Below are 27,011 nucleotides of genomic sequence, written 5' to 3' on the forward strand. Positions count from 1 at the left end.
GGTTTTATGTATGTGCTGTCTTTGTCACCGTGCAACCTACAGTATAAACAAGCATGACAAAATTGCTGATTGATAGAAAATGCATTATACAGTAACAGTAAAAGATAAGAGATTTCAGTTGATTATCAGATGTATTGGTATATGACTGAGAGTCAGTATTGTTTCACTCCTGGATATTTAATATGCAGTGCATATTTTAAGTTAAGGGAAGAGCTTAATGTACAGGAGGTATGGTTTGAGAACTGATAGCATGAGATGCTATTGCTAATGCTATTTTTTATTCCATTAAACACCTACACTCTGAGCAGTTGCATGGAAAAATTAGCTACCAGCTCTATCAGGGCTGCACAACCCTAGTCTGGTAGGACTACTTAATCCTGTGGTGAGAAGATAATTTAATCTTCAGATTCATTCTTTCCTCAGCTTTAAGTGAGCAAAGACTGCTCTATTGTGACAGTCTGTGGATGTTATGATATAGATTACTGTTTAATAGTCAAAAATGAGATTAAGCAAGTTAAGGTCACAGTTTTCTTGCAATAACCACAATAATAAATAAATGGGTAATATTTAATTTCCCACAACACCTGTCATATAAATTGGGGAAAAAAAAAACCCAAACAAAATGTACTGTAAAAACTGCAGAATATTTACAGCATGATCTATGTGCATGCATGCTTGGTTTTGTGCTCCTGAGGACACTCTAAATAAATCCAAAACATTGTTATGTAAGTTAAAGAATTTGGCCTTTATTCCTTCTCTCTCAATACAATCAATACTTCTCGAAGCACAAAGAAAGGAGTTAAAATAAATGCAGTACCATTTATCCATTAAGAAGTTTGGGAAAAATATTTAAGCCAAAAGAAGTTCAATTCCAAAACAAAGCAAGTTAAAACCTTATTTCCCCTGATAAAAACATTATAAGAAATACAGGCAGGCTGATTGAGACACATTTTTCGACACTTTATGCTAAACTGTGTCTTTTTTTTCCTCTTTTTAAATTTTCTTTAAAAATTATATAAAACATTTTTTGTGTGAAAAATCACACCCGAAAATTCTGTCCAAATGGAGACTGGAACAATGCCTTGTAACAGTGTTAATTGTCACCATGGAAACCAGAAGAATAAGCCATTTTGAAACTGGTATAGAAGGCACACATTGAGCAACTCAAGCATTTTTCAGCCTCCCTCGGTGTTAAGGAACAAGATGCCTAGTCACTGAGAGGTCAGAGAAAGAAATCATCATGAAAGGTTCGTAGATGTGCACTGTCTGGTAAACAATAAAAAAATCTGTACACAGTTAACAACTCTGTAAGACTGCGCACTGCATCTTTCAGAAAGAGAAACACCACAAAAAGATGATCAGGAGATCAGCAGATTCCACCCCTTGAGCAAAACTTTAGGGCAATATTATGCGAACCTTGCCCCTAAAGCTCCCTGGGAATTCTGTTGTTGTAATAAAACTTCAGAAGAGAAAAGAAAAAAAAAAAAAGCCTGCATGATGGAATTCAAAATAATGCTCTAAAAGCACACAGAGAGATTAAGACATCCATTGTAAGACTTTTGTATGGTGCTTCTGTTGGTTATAGTGAAAAGAGACCAGACATACTGAACACACAGTGGAGCTATGGCTACGAAGTACAGAAGAATTAAGCCAATGAACTTTCTCCATTACTGGAATAAGTGTGTGCTATTTGTAGGTGTTCTGCATTCCGTCATTCACATGCTAACAAAGTATCTTCAGTCACATGGCACTGTAGGATATACAACTGAGATCGGAACTGAGTGACCCACAACCTTAGTTTTGCCTGCATTGAAATCCTAAATTTTAAAGATTTGCCTTTTGGGGTGTTTTGACTGTGGCAGACACCAATAAATACAGACATATACCTCGGTGTCTGCATGTGCATGCACAGTCAGCAATGGCTCGCATTTGCAAAATATACTGCATGCATAAAATTGAGTAAATAATATTCTGCAAGCAAATTTACCAAATACATAACATATAAATATATATACACATATATATAGACATAAACACACACACACATATAAATATATATGCATACATAGCAATATTTGTCCATCATCTCTTCACACACATTCTCACTTTGCTTTCTGGATAATGTTTGCACTCTTCATGCTAGGCTTCATGGTGGCCCCTTAGGAAGCCCATGCCTAATGCCATTCAGTGGTGAACAAAGAGTCTTTTTATTCTAAAGTCCAGGGTCCAAAGCTCAGCTGTATACAAGCAAAGTGAAGGAATCTGCTAGAGGCCAGCCTACCCCTCACAATAGCTCTTAATGCTTCTACCTTTTTGGTACTGTCAGTGTGAAACATTTTAGACACTGTCCAGAAGCTTAGTTATATTTCATATGTTGTCAATAGCACTAGAACCTCTGGACAACATTCAAGATCTGGGCAGTGTGATCTGTCTAGATGAAAAGCAGTTTCTGTTTCTTGCAAACTTCATGTATTTCTGCATTAGCAATTTATGGCAAATAATTGCACAGAGAAATTATAAAGACTCCTACAATTGTCCTTGTAAATTAATAATAGGCTTTCTTGATTGGGATAAATTTGCTGCTGAGCCTTTGGAAAAATTAAAAAGTGCAATGTCATTTAAAATTGCCAGAACTCACAGAGCAAATTACATCTGAGGTTAAGAATCAGTTTTTCCTCTTCTAGTTTATTCCATTTGCATGATCTGGAAATCATATTACATTGGCTATGTATTGTTAATTGGACATAGATTGCATTATCTTTGATATAAATCAAACTACAAATATTAAAATGAATTGCAAATTCTGTAATAGAAGATCATAAAACAATCTTTTTTAAGTATCTCCCATTAATAATTTAATTCCAATTATATCACTCAGAAAACTCAAGAAGGAGAGTGCTAACTTATTTCCATTTGCCTTTTTCTCCTACAAATAAGCACAACAGCACAATATGTATTTGTGTGAGAGTGCATGTGCATATGGGTCCATGCCTATAAGACAAAACAAATCTTAGCACTTTCGTCTTAAACCCCTACAGACACCTGAGGTTTTTCTGTTTCAGAAACTAACAAATGCAGATTACATGTCTGCTGTGCATTTCCTTCTGTGGCAGCTTGAGAAATAAACACATTGAAAGAAATATTAAGCAACTTCATGAACTGATTTTTGCCTACATTAAAAAATTATGCAGTTGGTATTCATTGTTCTGCCTTTTTTTTTTAAGAAAAGTGATCCTAATACTTTAGATTTTGCTATATATGTAATATCTTTTTGAAGACTTTGTGTGCCCTTTAATGAATTTATATTAAATATTTAATACTGTTTAGGGCATATCCACTACTACCAAAAACAGTTATATTCCCAGCAGTCCCACTGTTTCAGGCAGAGGGCTTGATTGATCCTCCTAGCCTGAATTGAGTAGAATGAAAAGAAGCAGTTGGAAAATAGCTGCAATCATTTAATGCAGATGACCTCTGACAGGCTCACAGCTCTTCTATCTGAACAGAAATTTGCATGGGGTCTCTGTGCAGAGGAACAATGTAACCTAAATGGTAGACAATCTTTATTCTAATGAAGTGGGTGTCAAGGTCAATGTAAAACTGCAATGATAAATGGTGCACCACTAGGCAAGAGAAGTTGCATAGGCATTGTAGTGCTTTCACATTAATTGAAGGCTGAAATGCACCGAGTGAAAGCACAAGACTCTCTTTTCACCATAATGTGTTAATGCACAAATGTTTAAATGTTTTATTCAAGCCCCTAGCCTGTTGGCACAAATCTTATTGCAAACAAAAATACAATAGTTGGCCAATAACCAGAAAAATAGAACTTTTTATTAGCTTGCCTTATTTCTTGAATCCCTAACAACTTCCACAATCTACTCAGAGTACCAAAAGAATAACAAGTCTCCAGACACCTAATGTAATTCCCATGATCCTTTTTCTATTTAGGATATCTGTCTTTAATTAGTTCCAAACAAGCAAGCCTTTAGACGAGTCTTCATTAGATACCATTCCCAATGAACTAACTGCGAGAAGAAAAGTCATGCTTCAATATTATTATTTCCCAGATTCCAAGTTTTCTTTTAGTATATAGTTAACATCTCCAGGTGCCTTTTGTTCTCTCAAAGAATTAGACCAGTAAAACTGGGTTTTGTAATGCAAAGAGTTGTGTGCCTAGAGTGGGGACTAAACTACAATCTGTTATTGTGGCTTTGTCAAAACTGCAATACAACTATAATTATAGTACTTCATCAGTCGATCAAGCAATTTGTGGAAGGCAGTACATTTTGTCTTATAAAAATGAGGAGGACAGTAAGCTGCTTTTTAAAATCCTGAGCTGCTTAAGCTTGTTAAGGGTATATTGTTTGCTAATACACTCATTAGCAGCCAGGCATTTTAACTTCATCAATTAAACAGGAAATGGTGTTGCACCATTAGTTTTACAAAATGCTAAAAACCAGATAGCAGTCTAGAGTTAAGAATTTCAGAAATTCTATTTTAACCTGCAAACTGCATTATACATTTCGAACCATTTTTATGCAGCGACATATACATGGGGAGTGTGTGGGTCTGTCTGTGCACGAATGTAGGTGGTGAAAGCCCTGCAGATACTTGTGAAGCTAATTATATATATACACACACATACACCCACTTAAAATTTCCTAAGTCCCCTAAGGATTGCTGCTGCAGCACAACGTCATTTCTTGACACCGATGAACATTTACTCATCTGAGTAATCCCAAGCATGACAGAAGTTTATTCCTGTGAACTACTAACAGCTCTCCTGGATAACTAACAGGTTCACAGTATGGATGACAATTTTTGAGTATTTATCAGCCTTTATAGTTTTAGGCTCTTCTGTGCAAATAGGCATTAACAATATGATTAGAGATATTAGGCAAGGAGCTATAGTTTGTTATTAAAGAGGATCTGCAGTGCTTTCACTTTCTGGGGAGCTGTGAGTGGCATATACTATACAACGCCATTTCTATTTTACAACTCGCCTGAGCAAGGGAATTTTCCATATGGAAATCAGTCTTCAGGATATTGCAATTCAGAGACTAAACTCCAGTGGGGGGGTGGGGGAGGGGGATGGGAGAATTGTAGAGTAAAGGAAAAAAAACCCAACCCCAAAAAAACCCCACGTTAGTGATGAAACTGTTTAAAAAACTGTACAGCTTCATCTGTGTGTGATTTGTCAGGTCTGAAGCTTTGACGTGCCCAAGGGGCAGACCCCAGCGGGGCGCAGGCTGCAGAGCTAAATAGCTGTGAAAGAAGTCTTAATGTAGGATGGAATTCAAACTAACCTTGACATGACCTCGGGAAAAATATGCAAAAAGTAAAATGAATGCACTCTGCAAGATACATCCTAATTTTGTGGCCGAGCTGGTTAGTTTCACAAACATAACTGGGACTTTAAAAGCAAAATAAAACGCGAGGAAAAAGGGGAAACTTCGGAATTCAGAGTAAAAACTCAAGCAGGCATGGGGTGTTGCTGTGGAGGCATATGAATCATTTGGAAACAATCCAAATAAAAACCAACACCGAACAATATTGTTGTCAGCTTGTCTATTCAGGAAAATTGTTTTTTTAGGTTGAATATAAATGACACAAAGCCAAGATTACATCATTGCATTACAAAGTCTGTTGTGGCTTTTAGCCGAACAAGCCCCATGGATCTACTGGCTGATGGCAGTAATTCAGTAAGAAGTTTAAAAGGCTTGGTTGTTTGGGGTTTTTTTCCCTTTTTTTTAAGCTTTATTACTCTAAATATAGCGGAATTTTGCTCAAACTTTGATTATTTTTTTTAAAACCACATCCCTGAGTTTGTTCTGCAAGCTTACTATTTTATACAAACAATAAAAATTTGAGTGGGTATGTTAAGCCTTGATTTGGCTTTATTATGCATTTGGCCTGTCTTGCACAGTGTTCAGTTAAGCAGGAAGACACCCACCTTAATATAGCAGCCAAGAACTGGCTTATTCATAGATATATGGAAATTGTAATTGAGTGTCAACTTGCGTTGAAATTCAATCCCATTACCTTCAGAATGCAATTTTGTAGCAATACCAGTTATTTACTGTACTATTAACCAGTTTTTAAACATAATTAAATTCTGAGAACACATAGCCAAAATACAGTAGTTTCAATTCATATGGTGAGGGTAATTCAGCACCAGGTGCATAAGAGCCCACTAGATCCAAGCTGGCCACCCACCTACAAATAAAGGCAAACCCTGACAGATATGTTAGAACATGGCACCACTGCACAGGTAATAGTGCACTTCAGGTAAGGCCACAGAGTTGGTACACTTAATGTTTAACAACCTATCAATCTTGTAAAACGTGTGTTTTACTGGGATCTTTGGCTGCTTTATAAAGGAATTTCTGAGACTGGTCTTGCACTGATTGCAACAATGCTGTTGGTTTTGAGTTTGTTTTCATACCCTGCACCAGAGGTGGGATTTCTGGTACAGACAAATACCGATGCAACCAACAGACATGCTTAACATATTAGACATTGATTTAGCAAAATTTACATGTATGTAGTTGCCTGGAGAATTGATATTAATTTTTTTTTAATTATGCTATTTAGAAATTAATAGCTACTATACTGTTGGGTTAATGCTCAGGTATAATTTTTTGAGGGAAAAAATGCCCACAGAGTAAGGGAGATTCCAAAATACTGGTGTATTACTGCAGTTAGTCCACTATTGAGCAGAAAATGAAATTGAAGTTGGAGAAAAAGTTTGTCCTGGAAACAAAAAAGGTATAGGTGCCGCTCCATCCTTGGCTGCATATTCTTGACATCTCATACTGATGCACTTTTACATTTACATTTTTACAAACTAAAATACAACATTGTAAGATTATGGAGATTTTTTGGAGATATTCAAAGAAAATCATTTATAACCTGTTATCCTCTCTTCTGCTAAACTGTGCCTGCTGTTGCAGTATGCATGAAACATAAAATTGGAACTCCTCTACACAAAGATTTAATTCCAAATGCACCTACTATTGTCAGGCTGTATGTTACAGGCATCATTCTCTTTTGAAATGGATGTTCTTGTGCATTTATCTTTCACAGACTGGCTCTTCTGAAGTCCTTATTCCATTGTTACCCCACGAGATTGCTAATGGTGATCAGTAATATTCTTCCATGAGAGAAGCTTGACTGAAAATCTACAAATTATTCGCTCTTCCAGCAACACTACTGGAATGTGTTTGGGGTAGAATATCTCTGGATCCTCATCGTCTTACCTATTTGCTATATTTTTTTACGGGAGAAGAGGATCCCTGCTGGAAAAACATCCAAATGGAAATTTAAGCTCCTCAGATCAACAGAGGCAGAACTCAGTCTCCACCAAGGCACAGGTAATTCCACAAAGATCAGTACACACACTGACTCAGGCCCGGTGGCTTTAGTAATGCAAATAACTAGACCTTGTCAACTGTAAGAAAAGAAAGTGATCCGTGGCCTATGACAACAGCCCTACAGTCTTCAAAGGCTGGTGAGCAACCTCAAGTCAAGGTCAGAAAAACTCTGCATCAGCTTGCTCACTCTCCAGCCTCAGAACATGTGGATCTCAGTTCCCACTGCCTGTAGTATCTAGAGTAACAACGTGATTTTTAAAGTAATTAAACTTTCTCCTACACAACAGAACTTACATCTGTTTGACTGCCCATCCAAGTGCTGATTGGAAAGGGTGCTGACAGCAGATTTCTCAACTTGCCCTATAGTTGTAATGAAAAATGTTATTTTTATTTTAAATGTACATCCTGTACTGTATTAAATACAGTGAAAGCTATAGTTTTTACAGTGTGCTATTTGATGTTTTCCTTATGTCATAGCTGTGACATGCACCAGGTCCATGGGAAGTGCTAAAAAATCTCCACTATCTAAAACACTGGCACATGCTGCAATTCCTGTTACAGCAGTACCATTACAGCAATATCACAACTATTGCAAAACACATTAAAAAGTAAGTCTTATAGTTAACTTCTCATGATCTTCTGCACAGAGCCATACCATACTCTGAACTTTTGAAGAGACACAGCAAATAATAGTGATTTTCTTTTCCAGTACACATTAATGTTACTAAAATAAAAGCAGAAAATTGGCACCCTATCCCCTGCTGACTGTATCAGTATTTACAATAAAATAATCTCATTTAAGAAGAATTTTATAAATTGTTAAGAACTCAGTATTTAATTTCTAATATTATTCTAGGAAAAAACATAGTACTTTTATACAAAAGAAAAAATATTCTCAATTTGGAATTTTATTTTTATGATCAAATACAAACTGCTCTCAAGAGCAAATATATAACAGAACTGCTGACACAGCCTAAAGTATGGCTGTGTGAATGCTGCAGAAAAAGCTATTTCAGAAAACATTTTTAGCAATAGGAGAAGTCCAACTTTGTTTAAACCTGAGTTTTTGGGTTTTTTTTTTTTTACAATATCAAGTAATGTTAACAGCATGCTGAAAATGTTAAGGGTAAGTGTACAGTGTCAAAATAGATTGAATCTCTCTGAAAACTGGAAATTCAAGCTTTTTAAACATAATCCAGATGTTTGGCTTTTAATCATATTTCAAGAAAGAGGAAACTTATGCAATACAAAATTCATACATGCATATTTCATTAGTGTCTTTCCTATCACTGAATTAAAAATTTCTAACATATGTTTTCCTCAAACAGATAATGTTTTAAATTAGAAGGGTTGGCAAGAAGCTGTACACCTCACAAATGTCACTGGAGTATTTTAAATTAAAATACAATATTCCATTTTTTATATTATTAACAGCTTTGATAGCAAACGCTATAGCAGTGATCATTTTTGGCCTTATCAATAGGAAGCTCAATAGTCCCTGAAACAAACTAAGCATATAAAGATGACTGAACAGCAAGAACTAAGGACTAGACTTCTTCAGAATACCTGAGACTGATAACACTGTGACAGACCTGTGAGTATTTAACACAGATGCTTTCCATCTTCCTCACTGGTGATCAAAACAGGACAGTGCTATGTTTCTTCAGCAAAAACCAGACAATCCTGAAGGTGACAGAACTTTTTCCAAGATATATTTCCATTTTAGAACAATAACACTACATTTGCTGAATAATATTTAAAGGATTATATCACAGTGACCATTGTTTCTAAATGCTAATATAAATGATAAATTGTATTATTTTTTTTAACCTCCAGAGTCTTAGAAAATTGGACTCTGAGTTCATTTGTAAAAATGGAGTTTCTGAATGTAATAATATTTTAATATTTTAAATAATTTAAGATAGACAAAACTGAAGCAATAAATATGAGACGAACTATCACACATATAATGGGAAAAGGGAAAAAGACAGAATTCTGCCTCTGGCTACCTGCATGAGGCATTGGGCATGCTCTCTTAAGACCCCTGTATCTTCCAAGGAGCATGTGAAATGCTTTTACACCACCACAAGCAGAAATATGCTCGGTTATACTGTGATGTGATGGAACGAGATGTGACTATGGACTTCAGGTCTGTCTAGGAATGTTAGAAACAAAACAATGCAGGAAATGCTGAAAGCATCTCTCTATCTCCAGCAGCTGCCGTGCCTAGGAGAGACACTTTGCCTCTTTCAAAGAGCCATCAGCAAGAGTATACCTCTGCAGCCTTTTACAGGCTCAAGCTTGTTATGTTTCAGTGAATTGCAAACTTGCACCAGTCATGTGAGATAGAGAAATACTATTTTTTGATTTTATATGGGAATCTGAGGTACAGATGGACACCACGCATAGCCCCACAGAGAGAAGGTCTCTGATGTGGGAACACAAGTCTTCCAATAGTCACTCCACTATTCTGTCCAAGAGAATATGTTTTCTGAGCTCAGAACTACTTAACACTCTGTTTCACACTAGACTAAAAAAAAATAGTTATAGCACTGACAGTATATTTTAGTCACTGCAGAAAATAGCACTACACATTCTTACATTCTCAATAATATTTAGGAACTAACACTAATAGTTACCTTTGAAAGAGTATGAGAATGCAGTGACACTGAACTCATTTTGTGACTGAACAACTATCAAGACAGAAACAAAAGAAGCTTTCCCTCTGTTTCTTTCTATTTTCCTCATTTCAGTTGTCTGTTCTCAAGGATTTATGGTGCTGCTATATGTGAACTCTGTTATTTGTTGGCATGATGAAAGCTGAAAGTTTCTTCTCATCTCTAATGGCATTCTGCCAAAATATTCTCTGACAAAACTTGGGTTGATTCAAAGATCTGATGTTCAAAAATTGTCATAATCTAACCTCCCCACTTGTATAAAATGCACCCCAATCTTATCATCTCTACCTATATTAAGCTTTCAGATTTCTGGCTTGGAGAAAATATTTTGTTATTGCATCTGTCCCTGACTTAAAGATACAAATAATAGTAAATTCACAGAATTCCTTGGTAAAATGATAAACAACTAGCTTATTTCACTCTTAGAAAATGTATGCCTCATTCCTATGTTTAATTTGCTTACTTTCAACTTCCAGACTGTTCTTATACAGTTGCCAATAGCTTGAATGTGTGTGAAAGCATGAAGTTAGTACAAGAATCAAACATGAAAACAGGTTACTTGCATTGATCTTGAGTTATCACTGTTTGGTGTTTCTGGGATTACAATTTATAGAACCATTATATGGAGAAGACAAACTATTTTTGCAGAGGCTAGTAAACTCAAATACATGCACTTTGGAGATACTTAAGGTGGTTTGGTTTTTCCTAGGAAGCAATTTTTTGATAAGTTGGCCTAGATATAAATGAAAAACTATGGATTCAGATTTAATTTGTGCTTATGGACAGCATTGCCTGTGCTTCCATTTTGGCTTCTACTTTTTGGATTCTCCTGGTTCACTTAAAGATTGATGCTATTTATGCTGGAAAGGCAAATAGGCAGCAGGAGAAAAAAGAACATAGCAGCAGGTGAAACTGATGACAAAAAAGACCACATTCAGAGTACAAATGCTATACTTGCTCTCATGGAATAACACCACTGAACGTCAGAAATCCTAATAATCAATGAGAGTTTCATCCACAACATGAGTATTTTCTACTGTGCACTATCAACTGCTCTAGATTCACTCTGGAAATTGTCAAGTTGAACGTGAAGTGATTTTGACAGACCAGGGAACCTACCCCTTTGTGTTTAGCATTTTGTAATGAACAGCATAACGCCTGCATAGTAATAGAATCTGTCTTAAGGCAATTTAAAAAAAAATAGATCTCTAAAGATACAGCAACAAAACTGTAGAAATTGATTTCAGCTAAAAACATCACAACTTCATGATGACTTATGTTGTCTCACTGAAATGCTAATCTCTGTGCTCTAAACAAACTGATAAACTGGTAGCTATAGCATCGATATCCAAATCTATGTAACACTTGCAATGTCAGTGGATATAGAGACTCGTAAGTTATTGCTATTTTAATGTCTGAATTCTACTTAAGATGAAACAGGACATGTCTTGAAAATGGGAAAAGATATGCATATATCTGAGAGGGGAAACAAAAGCTTCAAAGGACTGCAGCAGCAGGAAATACCAGGACACAAAACCAGAAGAGAAGTAATATAATACAAAGCAAATTTAGGATATTTCTAATGTACTTTAGCTATAGTGAACACTAGGGAAGACATGAACTTTTGTCTTTCTGGCATTCTCTCAAGAGATTCTGGTCCTGCTTTGTGGAAAGCCTGTTCTGGTAACCATGCATGCCACAATAGCTGCCTGGCCGTTCAAATATAAATTGAAAAGATCTGTGGCCATTAAAAAAAAGATATATGCTTACAGTAATGTGTATTGATGTCTCCAACTTTAACTGCTGTCTGTTTAATAGACGTTTGTTATGTGTAGGGAATTTAGTAGTCCCAAACAAAGATGGAAAAATGTAAGAAAACAAATCAGAAAGGATGATAAAGAACAAGATTCCATTGCCTCTTCTGTGTTTTTCAAAACTTTTAAGGAATATGTTCTATTGAGAATATCAGCAAAATATGTGGCTGATTTTTGTGGTGACAGAACCTTAGTCAATGATATCTGCACTTCAGTGACATGAATAAAGTGGTCTCACTTCTAGGTTTAAGTGGCTGTATTTCCTATCTTAACAACCATTTTATAATTACAAACAATTCTAAAAATAAAAAAGTACACCTTGTTGAATACTCCACATTCTTAACATTACTACCTTACGTTTTTTCAAATCTATGTCAATTCAACTATTCTAGGCCATTTTGTTTGCTATTTTCCTAGAGGTATAATATGTTGCTAGAGAACTGAAGTCCAAAGAAACAAAAGTAACGAATACATATTTTAGAACAGGCCATAGAGCTTTTGTACATTAAATTACTACACTAGTACTACAATAACCCTATTAAAGTTAATGTTTACAGCTCATTGGTGATTGGCATTTGGTACTGATGTTTGAAGAATTGCCATTGTATTGATTTTATTCTATGCTTCTTTAATAAAGTGTGAAAGAAATGGAAGGAGCAGTATTTCACTGTCCTTTGGTAAAACTCTTAAGCTCATGAGAAAAAAGTTCAAATATTTAAACCATGCAAAAATCTTTAGGGACATTATATTTGTTTTTCATTTTCCAACATTTCATAGGCCTGAAAAAATCCCACTAGTATGAATACATTTACTCTTGATTGGTACCACAAAAAAACCCTCGTTCAGACTACAAATGTCACACTTGCTCTCATGGAACACTACTGAACATCAGAAATTCTAATAAACATTACTGCAGACCCTTCTCAGGACGTGAGTGCACATGCCGACAGCACAGTGTAGTAAGCCACCTGCTGGCCAAATCAGCCAATTAGCAATTTTAACCTAATAATTAGAGTATCATACAAAGAAGAAAAGAAGTGCATGAACCCCATCAACAAAAGACTATTGGAACCAATGTAAATGTATATATAAAAGGGAGTGAATCTTCATCTTATTTTAGGTTTTCCAAAAGCGGTCACCACTTGAGTCTGGATGCTGATTGATGAAATAATATTCTCTTGTGTTAAAAACACACAGTAGCTATGTTCTTAGGCTTTTACAAACCATTTTATAAAGTAAGGTTCCCTGGCAGGTCATCTGTCACACTACACCAGTCAGCTCCTCAGGAATGACTAGAGGAGACTCTGGATATGAAAATCCTAAACTGTTTGCGAGTAGCTTCCCTGGGAACACAGGCTAAACAAAGATATGTTGGTTGGCATCACTCCTTAGAAGGATGTAGGAACTAAGACTATTATGCCCATGGGTCTGGATCCAAATATAGCCATACAAAGCAAGGACAATAGTCAGCGTACTGACCACACTGTACACTCAGACTCACAAAAGCAGGTCATGTGAAATATAAGGACTGACCAGTTACAGAAATGCCTGAACAAATGAGTTATTTTCAGAATTTCAGAAATATCCTCAATTTCTAGATGACCTGACAACTAGAGATCAAAACATGGGAAAGTGCTTGGTTTTGAGATTTACTCAATCAGAATCTGCTGGTGTTAAAACCTGCAGCACTAGGATAGCAAATTCTGGCAGGTTAAATCAGCAAGCTAAAAGACCTAGCTACAAAAAGAATTCAAAGATGAAGCAGCTTCTGAAGAACCTGGAAAATGGACCCTATGCTCCCGAAGGGAAGAATTTAGAGAGCACAAGAGTGCAATGCAGAATGCATGTGACTGGAAAAGGTGTGTGTTCTGTGCTATTTTTAGGATTATAAAACCATAAGTATGAATAGAAAAGCCTTTCCTCACAACACCTTTACAACAAATTCACAAAAATATGTATGATCCAAATGGTCTATGCTGATTTTAATGAAACCAGAAGCCTGAAGCATCAGATCTCCCATCACTCTGGGTCTCCCTGTTAGAAAAGTGGAGAGTTGTTCATGACACATATAGGCACCAATAAACATAACAGTTTTTGAATGGTGTGCGAGTTATTATAGTAGTATATTTCTAGTGACTGACTTGAAGGGAAGGAAACAGAAAAATGGTAGAAGATTAATTTTCTGGCATGAATTCACTTGGGTAAAATACAGGAAATATTTTTCCTCACTATTTAAACATAAAGGGGAAAATCAGAATATTTTAGCTGCCATTAGAGCATACCTCAGCACTAAAGGCAAGATTTCCTACCATGGCAGCAAAAAGCATTGTCTATGAAAATGGTTAGTTCACAGAGAGAATACCCTGTTCTTCAGTCAAGATACAGCTCGTGGAATGCATGGATTTTAGAAGAGATGCAAAAAACTCCACCCATACACCCCCCAAAAAGGCAATGCTTGCTGTTGTTTGTTGCAGTTGGACAGCAATATTCAACATCTCTTTTAATCTGGCTTCAAACAGGAAGAGTTGAATTTAATTAATATGAACCAAACAGAAATGTTTCCAGGAAATGCACATTTTATTGCTCAATATTTAATACTCTGAGTAACTTTGAAATGTGCCGAGAAGAGCAAAGCTCACTTATTACTTATTTAGCATTTGTGCTGTTAGACAAAATACATATATATATATACATGCACAACTGAGCTAAATGAAAACACGCTTCTTTAAATAGCTGTATTCTCCTCTCTTTGCATCTATGCTAAATTCCTGAATATGTTAATCTGACTTTATGGAGGACTGAGTATTGATCATTGATTTGTAGAGATAAATTCAGCTCTTGCATTGAGGAAAAAAAACAGGTAGGATGTGGGTCTGTCTGCAGCTGAAGGCAGCTGGTGGTGTCTTAAAGGTGAGCTATTGTCCACGAGGTAACTCATGGGGAATTACTACTTCTGGAAGACAAGTGCAATGTGCATGAGAAGGGAAAAGTTGTGCTGTTGCTTCCAGGCAAGACAAAAATTTCTAGTTTCACTGATTTTAGAAATGAGAGCTCTCCGAGGGTCTCACATGGAAGGAATCCACTGTAATTTCAACTTATCCCACACTCATTCACTACTTCTGCTATGCGTCAAGAAAAATTATAAAGGAACTGCTACAGGAGCTCTGTATCATCAGGAGATTCTCATAATGCCCAGTTCCTTCAAATAATTATACTATTAAATTACTGGTATCTTGCTGCATTGCCCACCCTTCTTCTTCTCTCCCTGACTCCTCTTTTTTATTTTCTCTCGGTCATTAACATTTTTTAATTCAGCACTTTTTATTGACCATGGCAAAACTCCATAGGCTTTTGCCAAGTGTGCAAAAAATTTGTAAAAGTGTTTGTTCATGTCTGTTAAAGACAAAATTGTCTGCCAACTGTTCTGCCTGTTTTCCTGGGGTACTCCTAGTTTCTCCTGGCCAGCAGCAAAGTCCTTCAAAAATGAACATATGGCCACCATAAATGACTCACATTCTTTCATGTTTTCTGCATTTAGATAAATATTCCTGTCCAGGTTTCCATTTAAGGGCTGTTTATGGATTGCCTCCTCTTTGACATTTCTGTTTCCTATACTTAGATTGGCATCAGCTACTCACTACAGGAACGGTGTCAGGTCCATGTTACACTGGAATATTCCTAGAAGCTCAGAATGATGAGCACAAAAGCCTACAGATACCTGACAAAATACACAACAGAAGAATGGCTCTGCTGTTCTTTCAGATCACTGTTCCAAAACATGTTTTTGACACCATGGTGAGCACTGTTGTCTTGGGAAAAAAAACTGTAAAATATCCCATGTTTTTGGCATTTTGTGCAAATGTTCTGGAATCGTTGACACCAGGATTTTCTGACCAATAGTAAATGTTTTATCCATTATATTTTGTGGGGTCAGGGTCTTTGCTTTGCCACATTGCATTTTCCAGCAGTTTTACTAGACTAATGGAATTCCCTTTTGCTTCTCTCTAGGGTGATTTGGGGGATTTTCAATTTTACATGTAAGTGCTCATCTTCTTCAGATATGTTATATTCAGCTAGAATGCCAGGGAGCAATCACAGTGACTTTCCTGTTTCTTTCAGGTACTGCTTTGATTATTGTCTTTCAATTGAAACCAGAGCTTGGGTGAGTAGAATTCTTCTAAAACAACTGTAGTAAACTTTAAGAGATGGCATCTCTTATTTCAGCGGCTGTTTGTTGATTGACTGCACTTATTCACTGGTTTCATCATGATTTCATTGCCCATCTGCAGTGCTTGGTTGCATCTTTCCAGTCTAATTTTGCTCCTTATCAGTGTTGTTCTGCAGCTGACTCTATAATCCAGCTGGTATCAAATTAGTCATTGATCTAATAGCATAGTTGCAAATATAGCAATTGAATGCCTGGCAGCCTTCTGCATCACTAGAACACTGAAAATCTTTAGATTTGCTTAAGCCACATTACAGATATCTACTTCTTCATTAAAACCTTAAATTGTCAATGGTTTCAAACACTATATTTTAATTTCAAAGGTAACTGTGATACTCAATCTGGCTGTCTGCCTCTTTTTTGTCAAGAACATTTCTATTTCTATTGCCTGTTACACTACATATGTTGCACCAGTCTGCATCTGCCCTGCTTCATGGGTTCTTTCAACTTACATCTATGTGTGTGTTCTGCTCTTTCTGTTCTGGCACTTCTCCGGATAGTTCTCCCACTGTTTGGAGACATATATTAGATTGGTTTTACCTTAATGTCTTCCCTCTGAATAGGAACTGTGTATTTCACAAGTGATCCTGGCAAAGAGATACAATTAAGAAATGTTTCATGTCTACAGTTACACATGGTTGCTCTAGTTCCTGGCACATTACCATATCCTCTTTTTTTGTTTCTGGTTTTGGTTAAGTAAACTTTATATAGCTTTTAATTTACTTTTCATTATTTGTATCCCTCTGACCAGTTCTTCTTAGAGGCTAAAAATTATATACTCTTGCTGAAAAACCAAAATAATAGCAATGCCTTTTTTTAGGTAACAAAATGGGATCACATTACTGTCCACTTCTGACCTCTGATGGTGTTTAATTATCTTTCAACACATGATAACAAGCTTAGATTTCTTAGGAATTATTGTTCTTCCACCTACATCGTAGACACAGTAGAATGTGCCTGGATGAAGGCCATCAAAAAATAAGCATGTTAGTCTCAATACATGTTCAGCTTAAAAAAGTTACCACCAGAAAAATTATATATCCATTGTAGCCTATTTTTGAGAAAAAGTCATGGGTAAAGCAGAGATAATCCAACTCCAGTACAATGTCTGTCAAAATCTGGATGTATCACAAATGAGCTTCAAAGTGGAGTATTGCATAAACATTTTACAGTGGTACAAAAAATACCCTCTTTTTGTGATATCAGAATGAGTGAGTGGTAAATTTAGAGAGTCTGATCTTCATAACTTCTTTATCCAATCAGTGGAGAAAGAGGTAAGAGAGAAAAGTGTTTTTCTGAAAATAGTTGAGAGTGCTTAACAAGCTTCTGCTCTGAATTACCCCTTAGAGAAAACTCCTCATGATGGGCTGGTCTACTTTGCTCCCATAGTAGTTAAACTAGTCTTCACATATGACTCTTTGTCCCAGTGTATTACTGGGGAAATGACAACCTCTGCATAGTTTTCCCTGCAGCTTGTGACACAGCTGGCACATGTCCTTCACATCTGTAATAGCACCTGTCATGCCAGAACAGCAGGATGTGAAGGGCTCCTCAGCTCTTTCCTCCCAAAAGCATCTCTTCATAGAGCCAACTTTAATATTTACAGTTTCATGGTCACTGGGATTCTATAGAAATCATGATTTCTGCAATACAACAGCACCCACAAGAAGTTAAGAACCACAAGCATTTCACACTGGCCACAGGAGTTGGCTGCAGCCTGCTCTGTCTCCACTGGACCCAATGCAGCAACAACTGCAAAAAATGATGAATTAAACTACAGTGATTGCTTATTTTAACTTGTTAGAAGGAGAAATTTGGAATAAATGCTGCAGCTATTTTTAGTACAATATATTAAAAGTGTATACCACAAAGTAAAAATATCACCCAACCTTAAGTATGTAAAAAGGTTTCAAATATATACACATAAATAATTTATATTGATATTTTACATATTTTCAATACATAAATACAGTCTATCATATATATTTATAAAAATAAAAATACAATACATATACAAATAAAAATTCAGGAGATTATAAACTGGTACACTTCACTGCAACTTATTTTTTATCATTTAGACATAAATTCATTGTATATATTGCCACTGAAAGTTTATGGAGATTTAGTGAATTTGGGTTTCATATAGAAAACCTGCCAAAAAGCTATTCTGTGGTCATTTGTTTTTTGTTTATTTTTATGAAAGAAATATTACAGTATTGATTATTTTTGAGGTATACTGATGAGGAGTAATTTGGAAAGAAAATAGTAGTTCCTGTATTATATTTATGAAGCAAAACATCATGGATAAACCATGTAGTTCCTATGAGTTCTCATGAACTATGATGTGGAAAACTAGGGAAGTGCATTAAAAATTGGCAACTAACTTGAGGAATAGATTAATAATACTATTGCCACCTATAATTTTTGCTTATGATATTTTATCTTCACTGCTTTAAAACAGACAGATACACCAAGCTGCTAAAAAAAATCAGTATCATATCCACAGAGAGCTTCAAAAATTATGTTGTCATCATGTTATTAACATTCCTCATTTTATCTTATTTCTATATATTAACTGGAGAGACCAGTGGAAGGCAGCTTTAAAGTCTCATTGCTTAGGACCTTATCTTGCTATTTTATAGCAGCAAGGCCACAAACACAGAGCATGTGGAGTTGACTAAGATGTTTGACGTGATGACTGTAAATTGTCCATATTTTGCAGCTGTAGTAAGGAATGGTGATGACAGCTATGTGGTACACATTTACTTTTGTTTGAAGTCAAATGCCTCTTTCATTCTAGACACACTGCTTTAATCTCCAAAAAGCTGTGCTGGTTTTTGCTACAAAGCTCAGTAAATACTGCATTGCTACAATGTGAAGTTCATCGTCATCATCATGCTGGGAAGAAGTGGGAGAAAACCACTTATTCTGGGGAAATGCAAGAAGACACTTCTTGCAGAAATACAGGGAGTCTGCTCCATAGAAATTGCAACACTGTCTTCAAAAATGCATACTTACATTTGAAATATATTGTGAAAGCAACCAAGAAAAATGTAAAAATATTTTTCTCATTCTTTTTGTATTCAATTTCTAGATGTTTTAATTCTGTAGGTGTGGTAATCAGTATTTTCCTATTGTAATTATAGAATACATTAAAACTTAATATTTCTCTGCTTTAAGTAAGAATTTTCCCAACAATATTTATATTTTCTGCTTTGAAAAATACAAAATTTGCCAAGAGTTAGCAAGGAATTTAATCCTATTACATGAACATATGAACCATTGAAAAATGAACTAGTTGTTATAGGATGGGTCACAAAGGAATTTTTACCCTGTTCCCCAGTGCAACTGAAGTGAAAATACTTGTGCAGAAAAATGTAACCAATTTCATCACCCCTTGCAATAAGAGAGTGGGAAACTTTGCTGTGTCAGATCCTGAACTCGTTTAGTTAACTTTATAATAGCAGTCAGACTTTTACTGCTATTTGATATATCATGCATTTTTGAGACCTCTCATACAAAACATGATTTTCCTAGCTAGTGGAGAAAGTCATAGATGTTCTTGATCTGCTGGGGGGGAAAAAAATCCAGCCTAGTACATGAAAATTACTGAACTTTGTGAAGAGCAGTAACTGAACCCAGTTTTGTGCAAAGTCATTTTAAAATACATGACAGTTAAAAACATACTACAGTGTAAGAAGCAAAGATTAACTTTCACTGAGGCAGGTATCAACTCATGTATGTAGACATAAGTACAGACATACTATTACCTAAGTAATAGACATGCTATTGTTAATGAGTATCTCTCTGGACAATATTTAGCAGATAGTATTTCCTTTTTTTTCCTAACATATACTGTGTCAGATAAAATAAAAGCTTTCAATTTGTGACATAATTTGCTAATAGGATTAAAGTAATTTTTCATAAAGGTGGTGATTTTTGCAAGGTAGCCTAAAAGTTGATTAGCAAACTATAATGACTATTCTGATTGCAATTAAAAAGCCCTTCCAAATGGGTCAACACACCTAAGTGCTATCTGCAGTCATTTAGATTTTAACATCATGGTTATTACTTATTATCAGGCTGCACAATGAGATATTGATTACTTTTAACCTTTAGAGCTCAGAATTCAGGAAAAGTCGAGGCACTAGCATAGCCTACCTTTCCTGTCTAGTAAACTTATGGCCTTTAGTAGAATTCTAATGATTCTTATTGGCAAGGCAAAACTGAAATTAGTTTATTCTTTCGGCTCATGCAGAAATGATGACATGCCTAAAAATACTGCATGCATAGCAGATTTCTAGTTACTCCCTACAAGGGGCTCAATTCTGAAGTGTGCTGAGAGCTTCCTCTAAACTGACAACCATAATTTTCTTCTGACTAAAACTGACTGTTTTAGTAATTGCATGCAGGCATTGATGGGTTACCAGACAAACAGAAAGCATCCTGGACTGTGCAGAATATGCAGCTTATAAGCAAATATCTTCACATTTTATAGTTTATAACCAATCCCCTAAGCATGTTGTCCAAATATATAACTCTGCAGGCTGTTAATCTTTTAATAAGTTTTCTTTATATGGAAAATCTACATGAAATAAAGACTGAACCGCAAGGCAGCTTCAGTAGGTACGCGGAATTTGCTTTAAATGGAACAAAGTAATCCAATTAAACTAATCTGGTTTACAAGTTAAAATGATACGAAGAACATTAATTGATCCTTATAGGCTGCTGCTATTTGAGCCGTCTCACTGTTTGCGCAGCATTTGGAACCGCTTTGCACATTTGTATCCTCTAACAGCAGAGAACTCAGGCCCCCAGTTCAGGAGAATTATGGGCAAGAGAAACATATAACTCTTATGTGTTAGATTAATTTGCAGAACACTTGGCATTTTATTGCCAAGTAGTCAAATTGTTCCAAGTTGTTCCGGAAGGTTGTTATTAATAGTATGTTTTCTGAGGAAAGTTCTGTCTACTTTTGGAACTGCATTTCTGTTGCCAAGGAAACTCCTTGAAGCACAGCATTCTAGGAGCACACTGCTGCTTTTGTTTGCCAGTATCCTATTCATATCATCTAAGTAAGCACTTTACATACTTTAGCCTCCAGTTTCAAATGTTGAATTCTTTATGTATTTATATTACCACGTTAAATATAGTTTGTGCTTCTTTTTAAACTCAGGGACTCTTGCAAGATTATTTTAACAGTTGCATTAAAAAACAGTTTTTTGTGGGTTTTTTTTCACAAGTTTGCAATAAATTAGTTTTAATTTGAATAATAGCTCCATAGGTTATAGCACTAGTCCTTAAGTGTTAATTATCTTTTCACTCTGAAATTAATGTAGTCATTTCCTACTGACTCCTCTACACCATTATTGAAGTGCTGAGGAAAACATGTCATTGAGTTCTGAGCCAGAACTGTTGTTGTGATTAATCCTGGTCACATGGCCAATCTCTGCCAAAAGGAGATCACTGAAAAAAGGTGACAAAGACAGTGATTTCCTGTCAGCAAAGAGTACGACAGGGCTGTCTAGAAGTGATGCAAATGAGGGAAACTTTCACCACGGTTTGTTTGATCCACTCCGGGCCACAGCACACTGAGCCAGCGAGAAAGGCACAATGGAGCAGCAGCACACCCAGAGGAGGAAATTAACTGCACCTTCCAAGCAGGGATAGAGCTTCCAGCAGGGAAACAAAAACTGCAGGGAGATTTTTTTTCCCCCTCAACTTTTTTTGAAATATATCCTTAGTTTTTGATGTGCATTTTTGTGTTATTTAATACAGTGGACCACTTCCCCTTGATGAAAGAGCTCAGCAGTTAACCTGTTCAAAAGCTGGACCAACTAAATGCTTTCAAATCTTTGCACTACTACATATGGATCTTTTTCTATCTGTCATAATTGTTGCTGAAGAATTACTAGTAAAAGACTTACGGCTTATGCAGTTTGCATTGAAACCACCATACACTGCTTGTAATCAGAAAAAAACCCATTTATTTTATTTGATATTTTCAAATGCTTGGTTAATTTTGTTCTGAACATACTAACAATTTTAACAATCATACTGTACTTATTTAAATAGGGTTTTAATCTAACACAATTAAGTTTTGCAATTAATCTTCAGAGCAAAATGGAAAGAATTATCATTAACTTTTCTGCCAGTATACTCACTTCTAATCTCGACAGTTCTTGCAAATACTGATTTGCTTCATTTTTGAACATTCAAGGTACAGAATCACTCAAGTTCCTACTAAAGGGCTAATTAGCAGAGTTTAAATTCTTTGGGTTTGATCCTCCAGTAACAGCATATGAATACAGCTGAAGTCAATGCAAGTTCTGTGTACTTAGAGCTTATAAGATCAGGCTCACATGCAGAAGATTAAAATGAAATAAACATGATACATTTGGCATCAAACTGAGCTGTTATAGAAGTACAAAGAAGTAAGAATTCAAAACATGGAAGTGTTCCTTTTAGTTTTTTCTTAATTAATAGATAAAGCGTTAGAGAAAAAATAAACTACCATCAATTCATTCTGTTACTGCCATTTTATCAAACACTAACTGATTTTCAAAATCATTAGCTAGTTTAGGGCTATAAAGAAATCTTTTAGGCCTATGTTTGTTTTTTTTTTTTTTAATCTATGAACTGAAATCTAGGAAGTCTAGAGAAAGTAATATATTCATATTCAGTATTACAAAAAATATAGCTATGGTGTTGCTATTATAAGGGCAAAATAAAACCTGGTTAAAGAGAGATAATAAGGATCCTAGTAAAAACCTATGGAGTTCCTCGAATATTAGAAAAAAAAATTAAGCTGAGAGTTGACTTAAATATATATTGCCTCTGAAAATAGATACTGTGAAAATACTCTAACCATGAAAATATATTTCATTTTCCTATATACAATATTAGCATTTCTATATTGTGTTATGCTGCTTTAATGTATGCTTGCCCGGTCTGAATTACCTGTTTCATCATTGCTCCTTCCCATTCATAGACTCCTTAGGGGCAATGATTACTGTTGGTAATAGTGATACCACAGCAGGTTCCCTGGCAGGGGCTGCTTGCTGAGCTGGCTCTGAGCCGCAATTACTTGTCAGCTCAGCAACTGAGAAGAGAGCTCTGTGGTTTTAGGAGAATCCACGAAAATGCAGAGAGTGCAATTAGCAGGTTCACATTTGAAGCTGTAATTGATAAAGAGAAACCAGAGCAAGACCTGTGTTTTCATAACACCCCACATCATTGAGGAGCTCTGGTGATAATAACTGCCTGGGTTTCTGTCCCTGCAGACCAGAACGGCTGTGCTCTCGGGGAAGTGCAGGCAGTGCTCATGAGCACTCGAGCATTCACGACTCAGAAAAAGCCTCCGAATAAAATGGGTGTCACCACTGAAAAGAAGAGAGGTTTACTAGGCTAGTTTTATAAAACTATTAATACTCTTTTTGAGCACATGATTCATTGTCACACAAATTTCTAAAATTAGGAATGGTAAAGAGCTAGTGATTTACCTGGTCTTTGCTAGTGCAGAATTGTTCCCTCAATTCCATTAGCTAATGTTATCCTTTGTCTACTTTTAAATGTCTGAAATTATCGGGCTTTCAACACTTTGAGAGGTTGATCACTGTCGTGTTGGAGGTTTCTTGTTGTGGTTTTTTGTTTTGGGTTTTTTTTTTGGAAAGCATGATCGTTCTAAATGCAATGCACTTAAGATTTTTATATTACCTGCAAACATTCCTTCTGCTTTGTGGATGTTTCTCAGTCAACTCTTATGCAAACTCCACATCTCTAGTTAAGGCTTTTGTTTGTTCATTAAAAATTTCCTCCCTGCTCTTACTAGAAAGGTAAACGCAGAGAATATTCACTGCAGAGGGCAAGGAGTCTATTCCTACCCTTCTTCAAGTGGTTTTGTAGTGACCAGATAAAGCAGTTTTGAGATGGGGGCTCAAATCTGGTCCAGTAGCCTGTGACCTCCTGGAACAAAACGCAGGACAAATCAGCTGCCTGTTCTTTGGGGTCACTGCTGGTTTGCCTTTGCTGCACAGGCTGCAGAGTCAGCTACTCTGTCATACAAACTTTCTGCTTTCAGAAGTGTCATGCCTATCACAGTTCAGAATTTCATAATATTAAGAAACTATTCCCATTTTGCATATATAATATAATCCATTTTTCCACCATATTATACTGCACATATTATTAAATTGTTGCCCTTTTTTACTCTTCTCATAATGCACTATTATCTCAGCCTTACCATCTATAATTATTTTTAGGGGTTACATTTGGAAATAAGAAAGGAAGTATACTAAATAGGATCTAAAATACTTGAACTGGCTGCTTAATTTTTGTTCCTTCTCATATTGATGGATGGATTCTTACCATAAAACTTACGTTTATCAATATTTATTTTTTTTTAGTATAGGACTAAAACTAGTGATTAAATTAGCCATGGCACAAGCTGGCCTTGTATGGGCAGGCACTAACTACCAAAACACCTTATTCTAGACTTACAAGAAAATATTTACTTATTTCCGACATTGTTTATTTCTGAGCCTGGCCAAGGCCAGGTCTGTTAATATGTGATTAAGTCTGATGAAGTACTTACAGTGTTAGGAAAAAGACAATAGCAAAAATAAAAAATAATTGTCAAAGCAAGAAATGGAGGCCAGTGAATGAAACTCAGAGCCTAAAATAGTTTGGATCCAAACTATATTTGCATTTATAAACATATTTTAGCTCACATGACAACACCTTCTTACTGGGTATTTTAAATAGAATAACTAAAATAAGAAAGAATAAAATTCAAAGAGACTATCAAGAAAATAGGATGCTAAAGCAAGAAAAAAAAATATATTTAAGAAATTATCAAATCATGCAATCATAGAAGAAAGAGAATAACTTCTATTTGACCTTGAATATACCATTTATTTGATAAGAAATAAAAAAAAGCTAGAGGGTAGTTGTTTCTTGTCATTATAGTGTTGCTGATTCTGTGGTTAGTTATTAATTTTATTTTTTATGATTCACAATCTGCTCTTTGAAATATGCCATATGCTCAAAGCAATTCAAGGATGACAACTGTCAGAATTACTCCAATAAAAATTGCCTAAATGAGGAAGATTTACTGCAGCCTGATATTTCTGTCGAAAGCCCCTCCTTGCCCCCCCACCCCTCAGACCCATAGCTCCTCAGACACACAGTGAAGCCTGAATCAATTTTAGAATGAAGTCACACATTCTGAGGAAGTTCTTACAAGTATTATCTATCTAAAATAAATGATAAATCTTCTGGGTTAAGGCTGCAATGGCAAATAAAAGAAACCACGCGTGTCTGTATGCATGTATGTATATACACATATATGTACACACACATATATACACACACACATATATATATATATAAATGCTAGAATTAGACCCTATAGCTTCACCCTGCAAGTTCAAAATCACGTTGCTCAAATCACAACTAAGTGTGAAGACTTAACATGACAATGTCTACTTTATGTGTAGCTAATAAAAATTAAATTGGAAGAGTCCTGAATTCTGGCAGCAGCAAACCAAAATCAAGGCAAATGTCTTTCTTTCCAGATGAGGTCTGAAAGGTGGATAAAAATCCACCTGAAAGCTCCAATCAAAACACATTTTGTTAAAAGTTCCCATTTCATTTTTTTCCTTCATTTTGTTTCAGTCTATTTATTAATGCAGTTTCATTTATTTCTATTCATCTTGAAGACAAATCTTTGTCCTTCTATAGAATTACACCAAATAGAATGTGATAAAGGGAACTTTCTTGCAATTATGATGTCGGTGCAGCCTGTCAGTGCACAGGGGATGGAAATGAGGTTGGGGACAGGGAAGGGAATTCTAATAGACACCATGATACATACAATGAACGCAGCGATATCCTGGGAGAGAAAGACTTGTCAAGCTAATCAGATCTTCTATAGCTAGGTAAAAGCAGTAACGGTAGTGCTAACCTTGTAAAGATGCTGCTGCTGCTCCTCTGACATCATCAGGTCATGGCTGTCCATCACAATGGATTCCATGTCAATCAGCCAATCCCAGAGCTCCTGGTATTCTGAATCAAAGTCCAAAAGGCTGTAGATAAGGAACAAAATGTATTATGCATAAATACTGTGTAGTTGTTAAAATCTTGTATTAGAATAATATATTCTTGAAAACTCATGATGTTCCAAGTTATATTTCTAAAGAGACATTCTGTATTTATACAGTGTGGATGAAAATGAAAACTGAAATCCAATTTAAGCCAGTGCCATGACCTAAATTCAGCAGCTGATGCCAAATCCTGACAACTGTTGGCATACTGCATTTGCTTCAAAAATTTTGAAATATAAATCCCCTATAGGTGTTGTTTAATTATTTTTACAGTGCTGGCTTTATATTGAGCAAATTTTTCAACAATCACCTTAATACAATTCATACAAAAATAGTATTTACATCAAAATTTACTCAATCCATTCAGCCATCCCTCTGCTGTCTATCTGCCTATCTTTGTAAATATCCTACATTTATTTTCATGGATGAGTAGCTAGCATTTCAACTTAACGCCTTAAGATAGGCTTGAGTGAATATGGTAAGCCAGTGAGAACTAAGGCCAGATACAGTATTAGACAGGTGTTCCCTACAGACATGTAAGAAACAAAGGTAAGGACAGGAAGTCAAAACAATGAATCCTTGAATAGCCAGCAATCATTAAAATTCAAAGGAGGATCACTACGGTTTTCAACAAAATAAATCATTAGAATAAGGAGCTTAAAAGGATTAATGTGATTCTCCATTGAAAGCCTAGTGAATAAGTAAAGCATAGATTCTTCTAAAACACTGTGATGCAAGACAGAAAGTACATGCTGAAAAACTGCACATTCGTCAAATAGATACCTCTTGAAAAGGGATCTTCAAATTTGCAAAAT

At 35.7% G+C, this 27,011-nt stretch overlaps 1 protein-coding gene across 4 annotated transcripts in view; it reads right to left on the reverse strand.

Annotated features, from left to right (window-relative positions):
- Positions 1–27,011, reverse strand: part of AKAP6 (A-kinase anchoring protein 6) — a 292,740-nt gene that overhangs the window by 48,202 nt on the left and 217,527 nt on the right. For all 4 annotated transcript variants that reach the window (XM_039705045.1, XM_039705048.1, XM_039705046.1 and 1 more), the window contains one exon: positions 26,058–26,178. In XM_039705045.1, coding sequence (XP_039560979.1) covers positions 26,058–26,178 — 121 coding nt within the window. The remainder of the gene's footprint in view (positions 1–26,057; positions 26,179–27,011) is intronic.

This window comes from Passer montanus, unplaced genomic scaffold, assembly GCF_014805655.1.
Source record: "Passer montanus isolate IOZ18808 unplaced genomic scaffold, ASM1480565v1 scaffold18, whole genome shotgun sequence".
Lineage (NCBI taxonomy): Eukaryota > Metazoa > Chordata > Aves > Passeriformes > Passeridae > Passer > Passer montanus.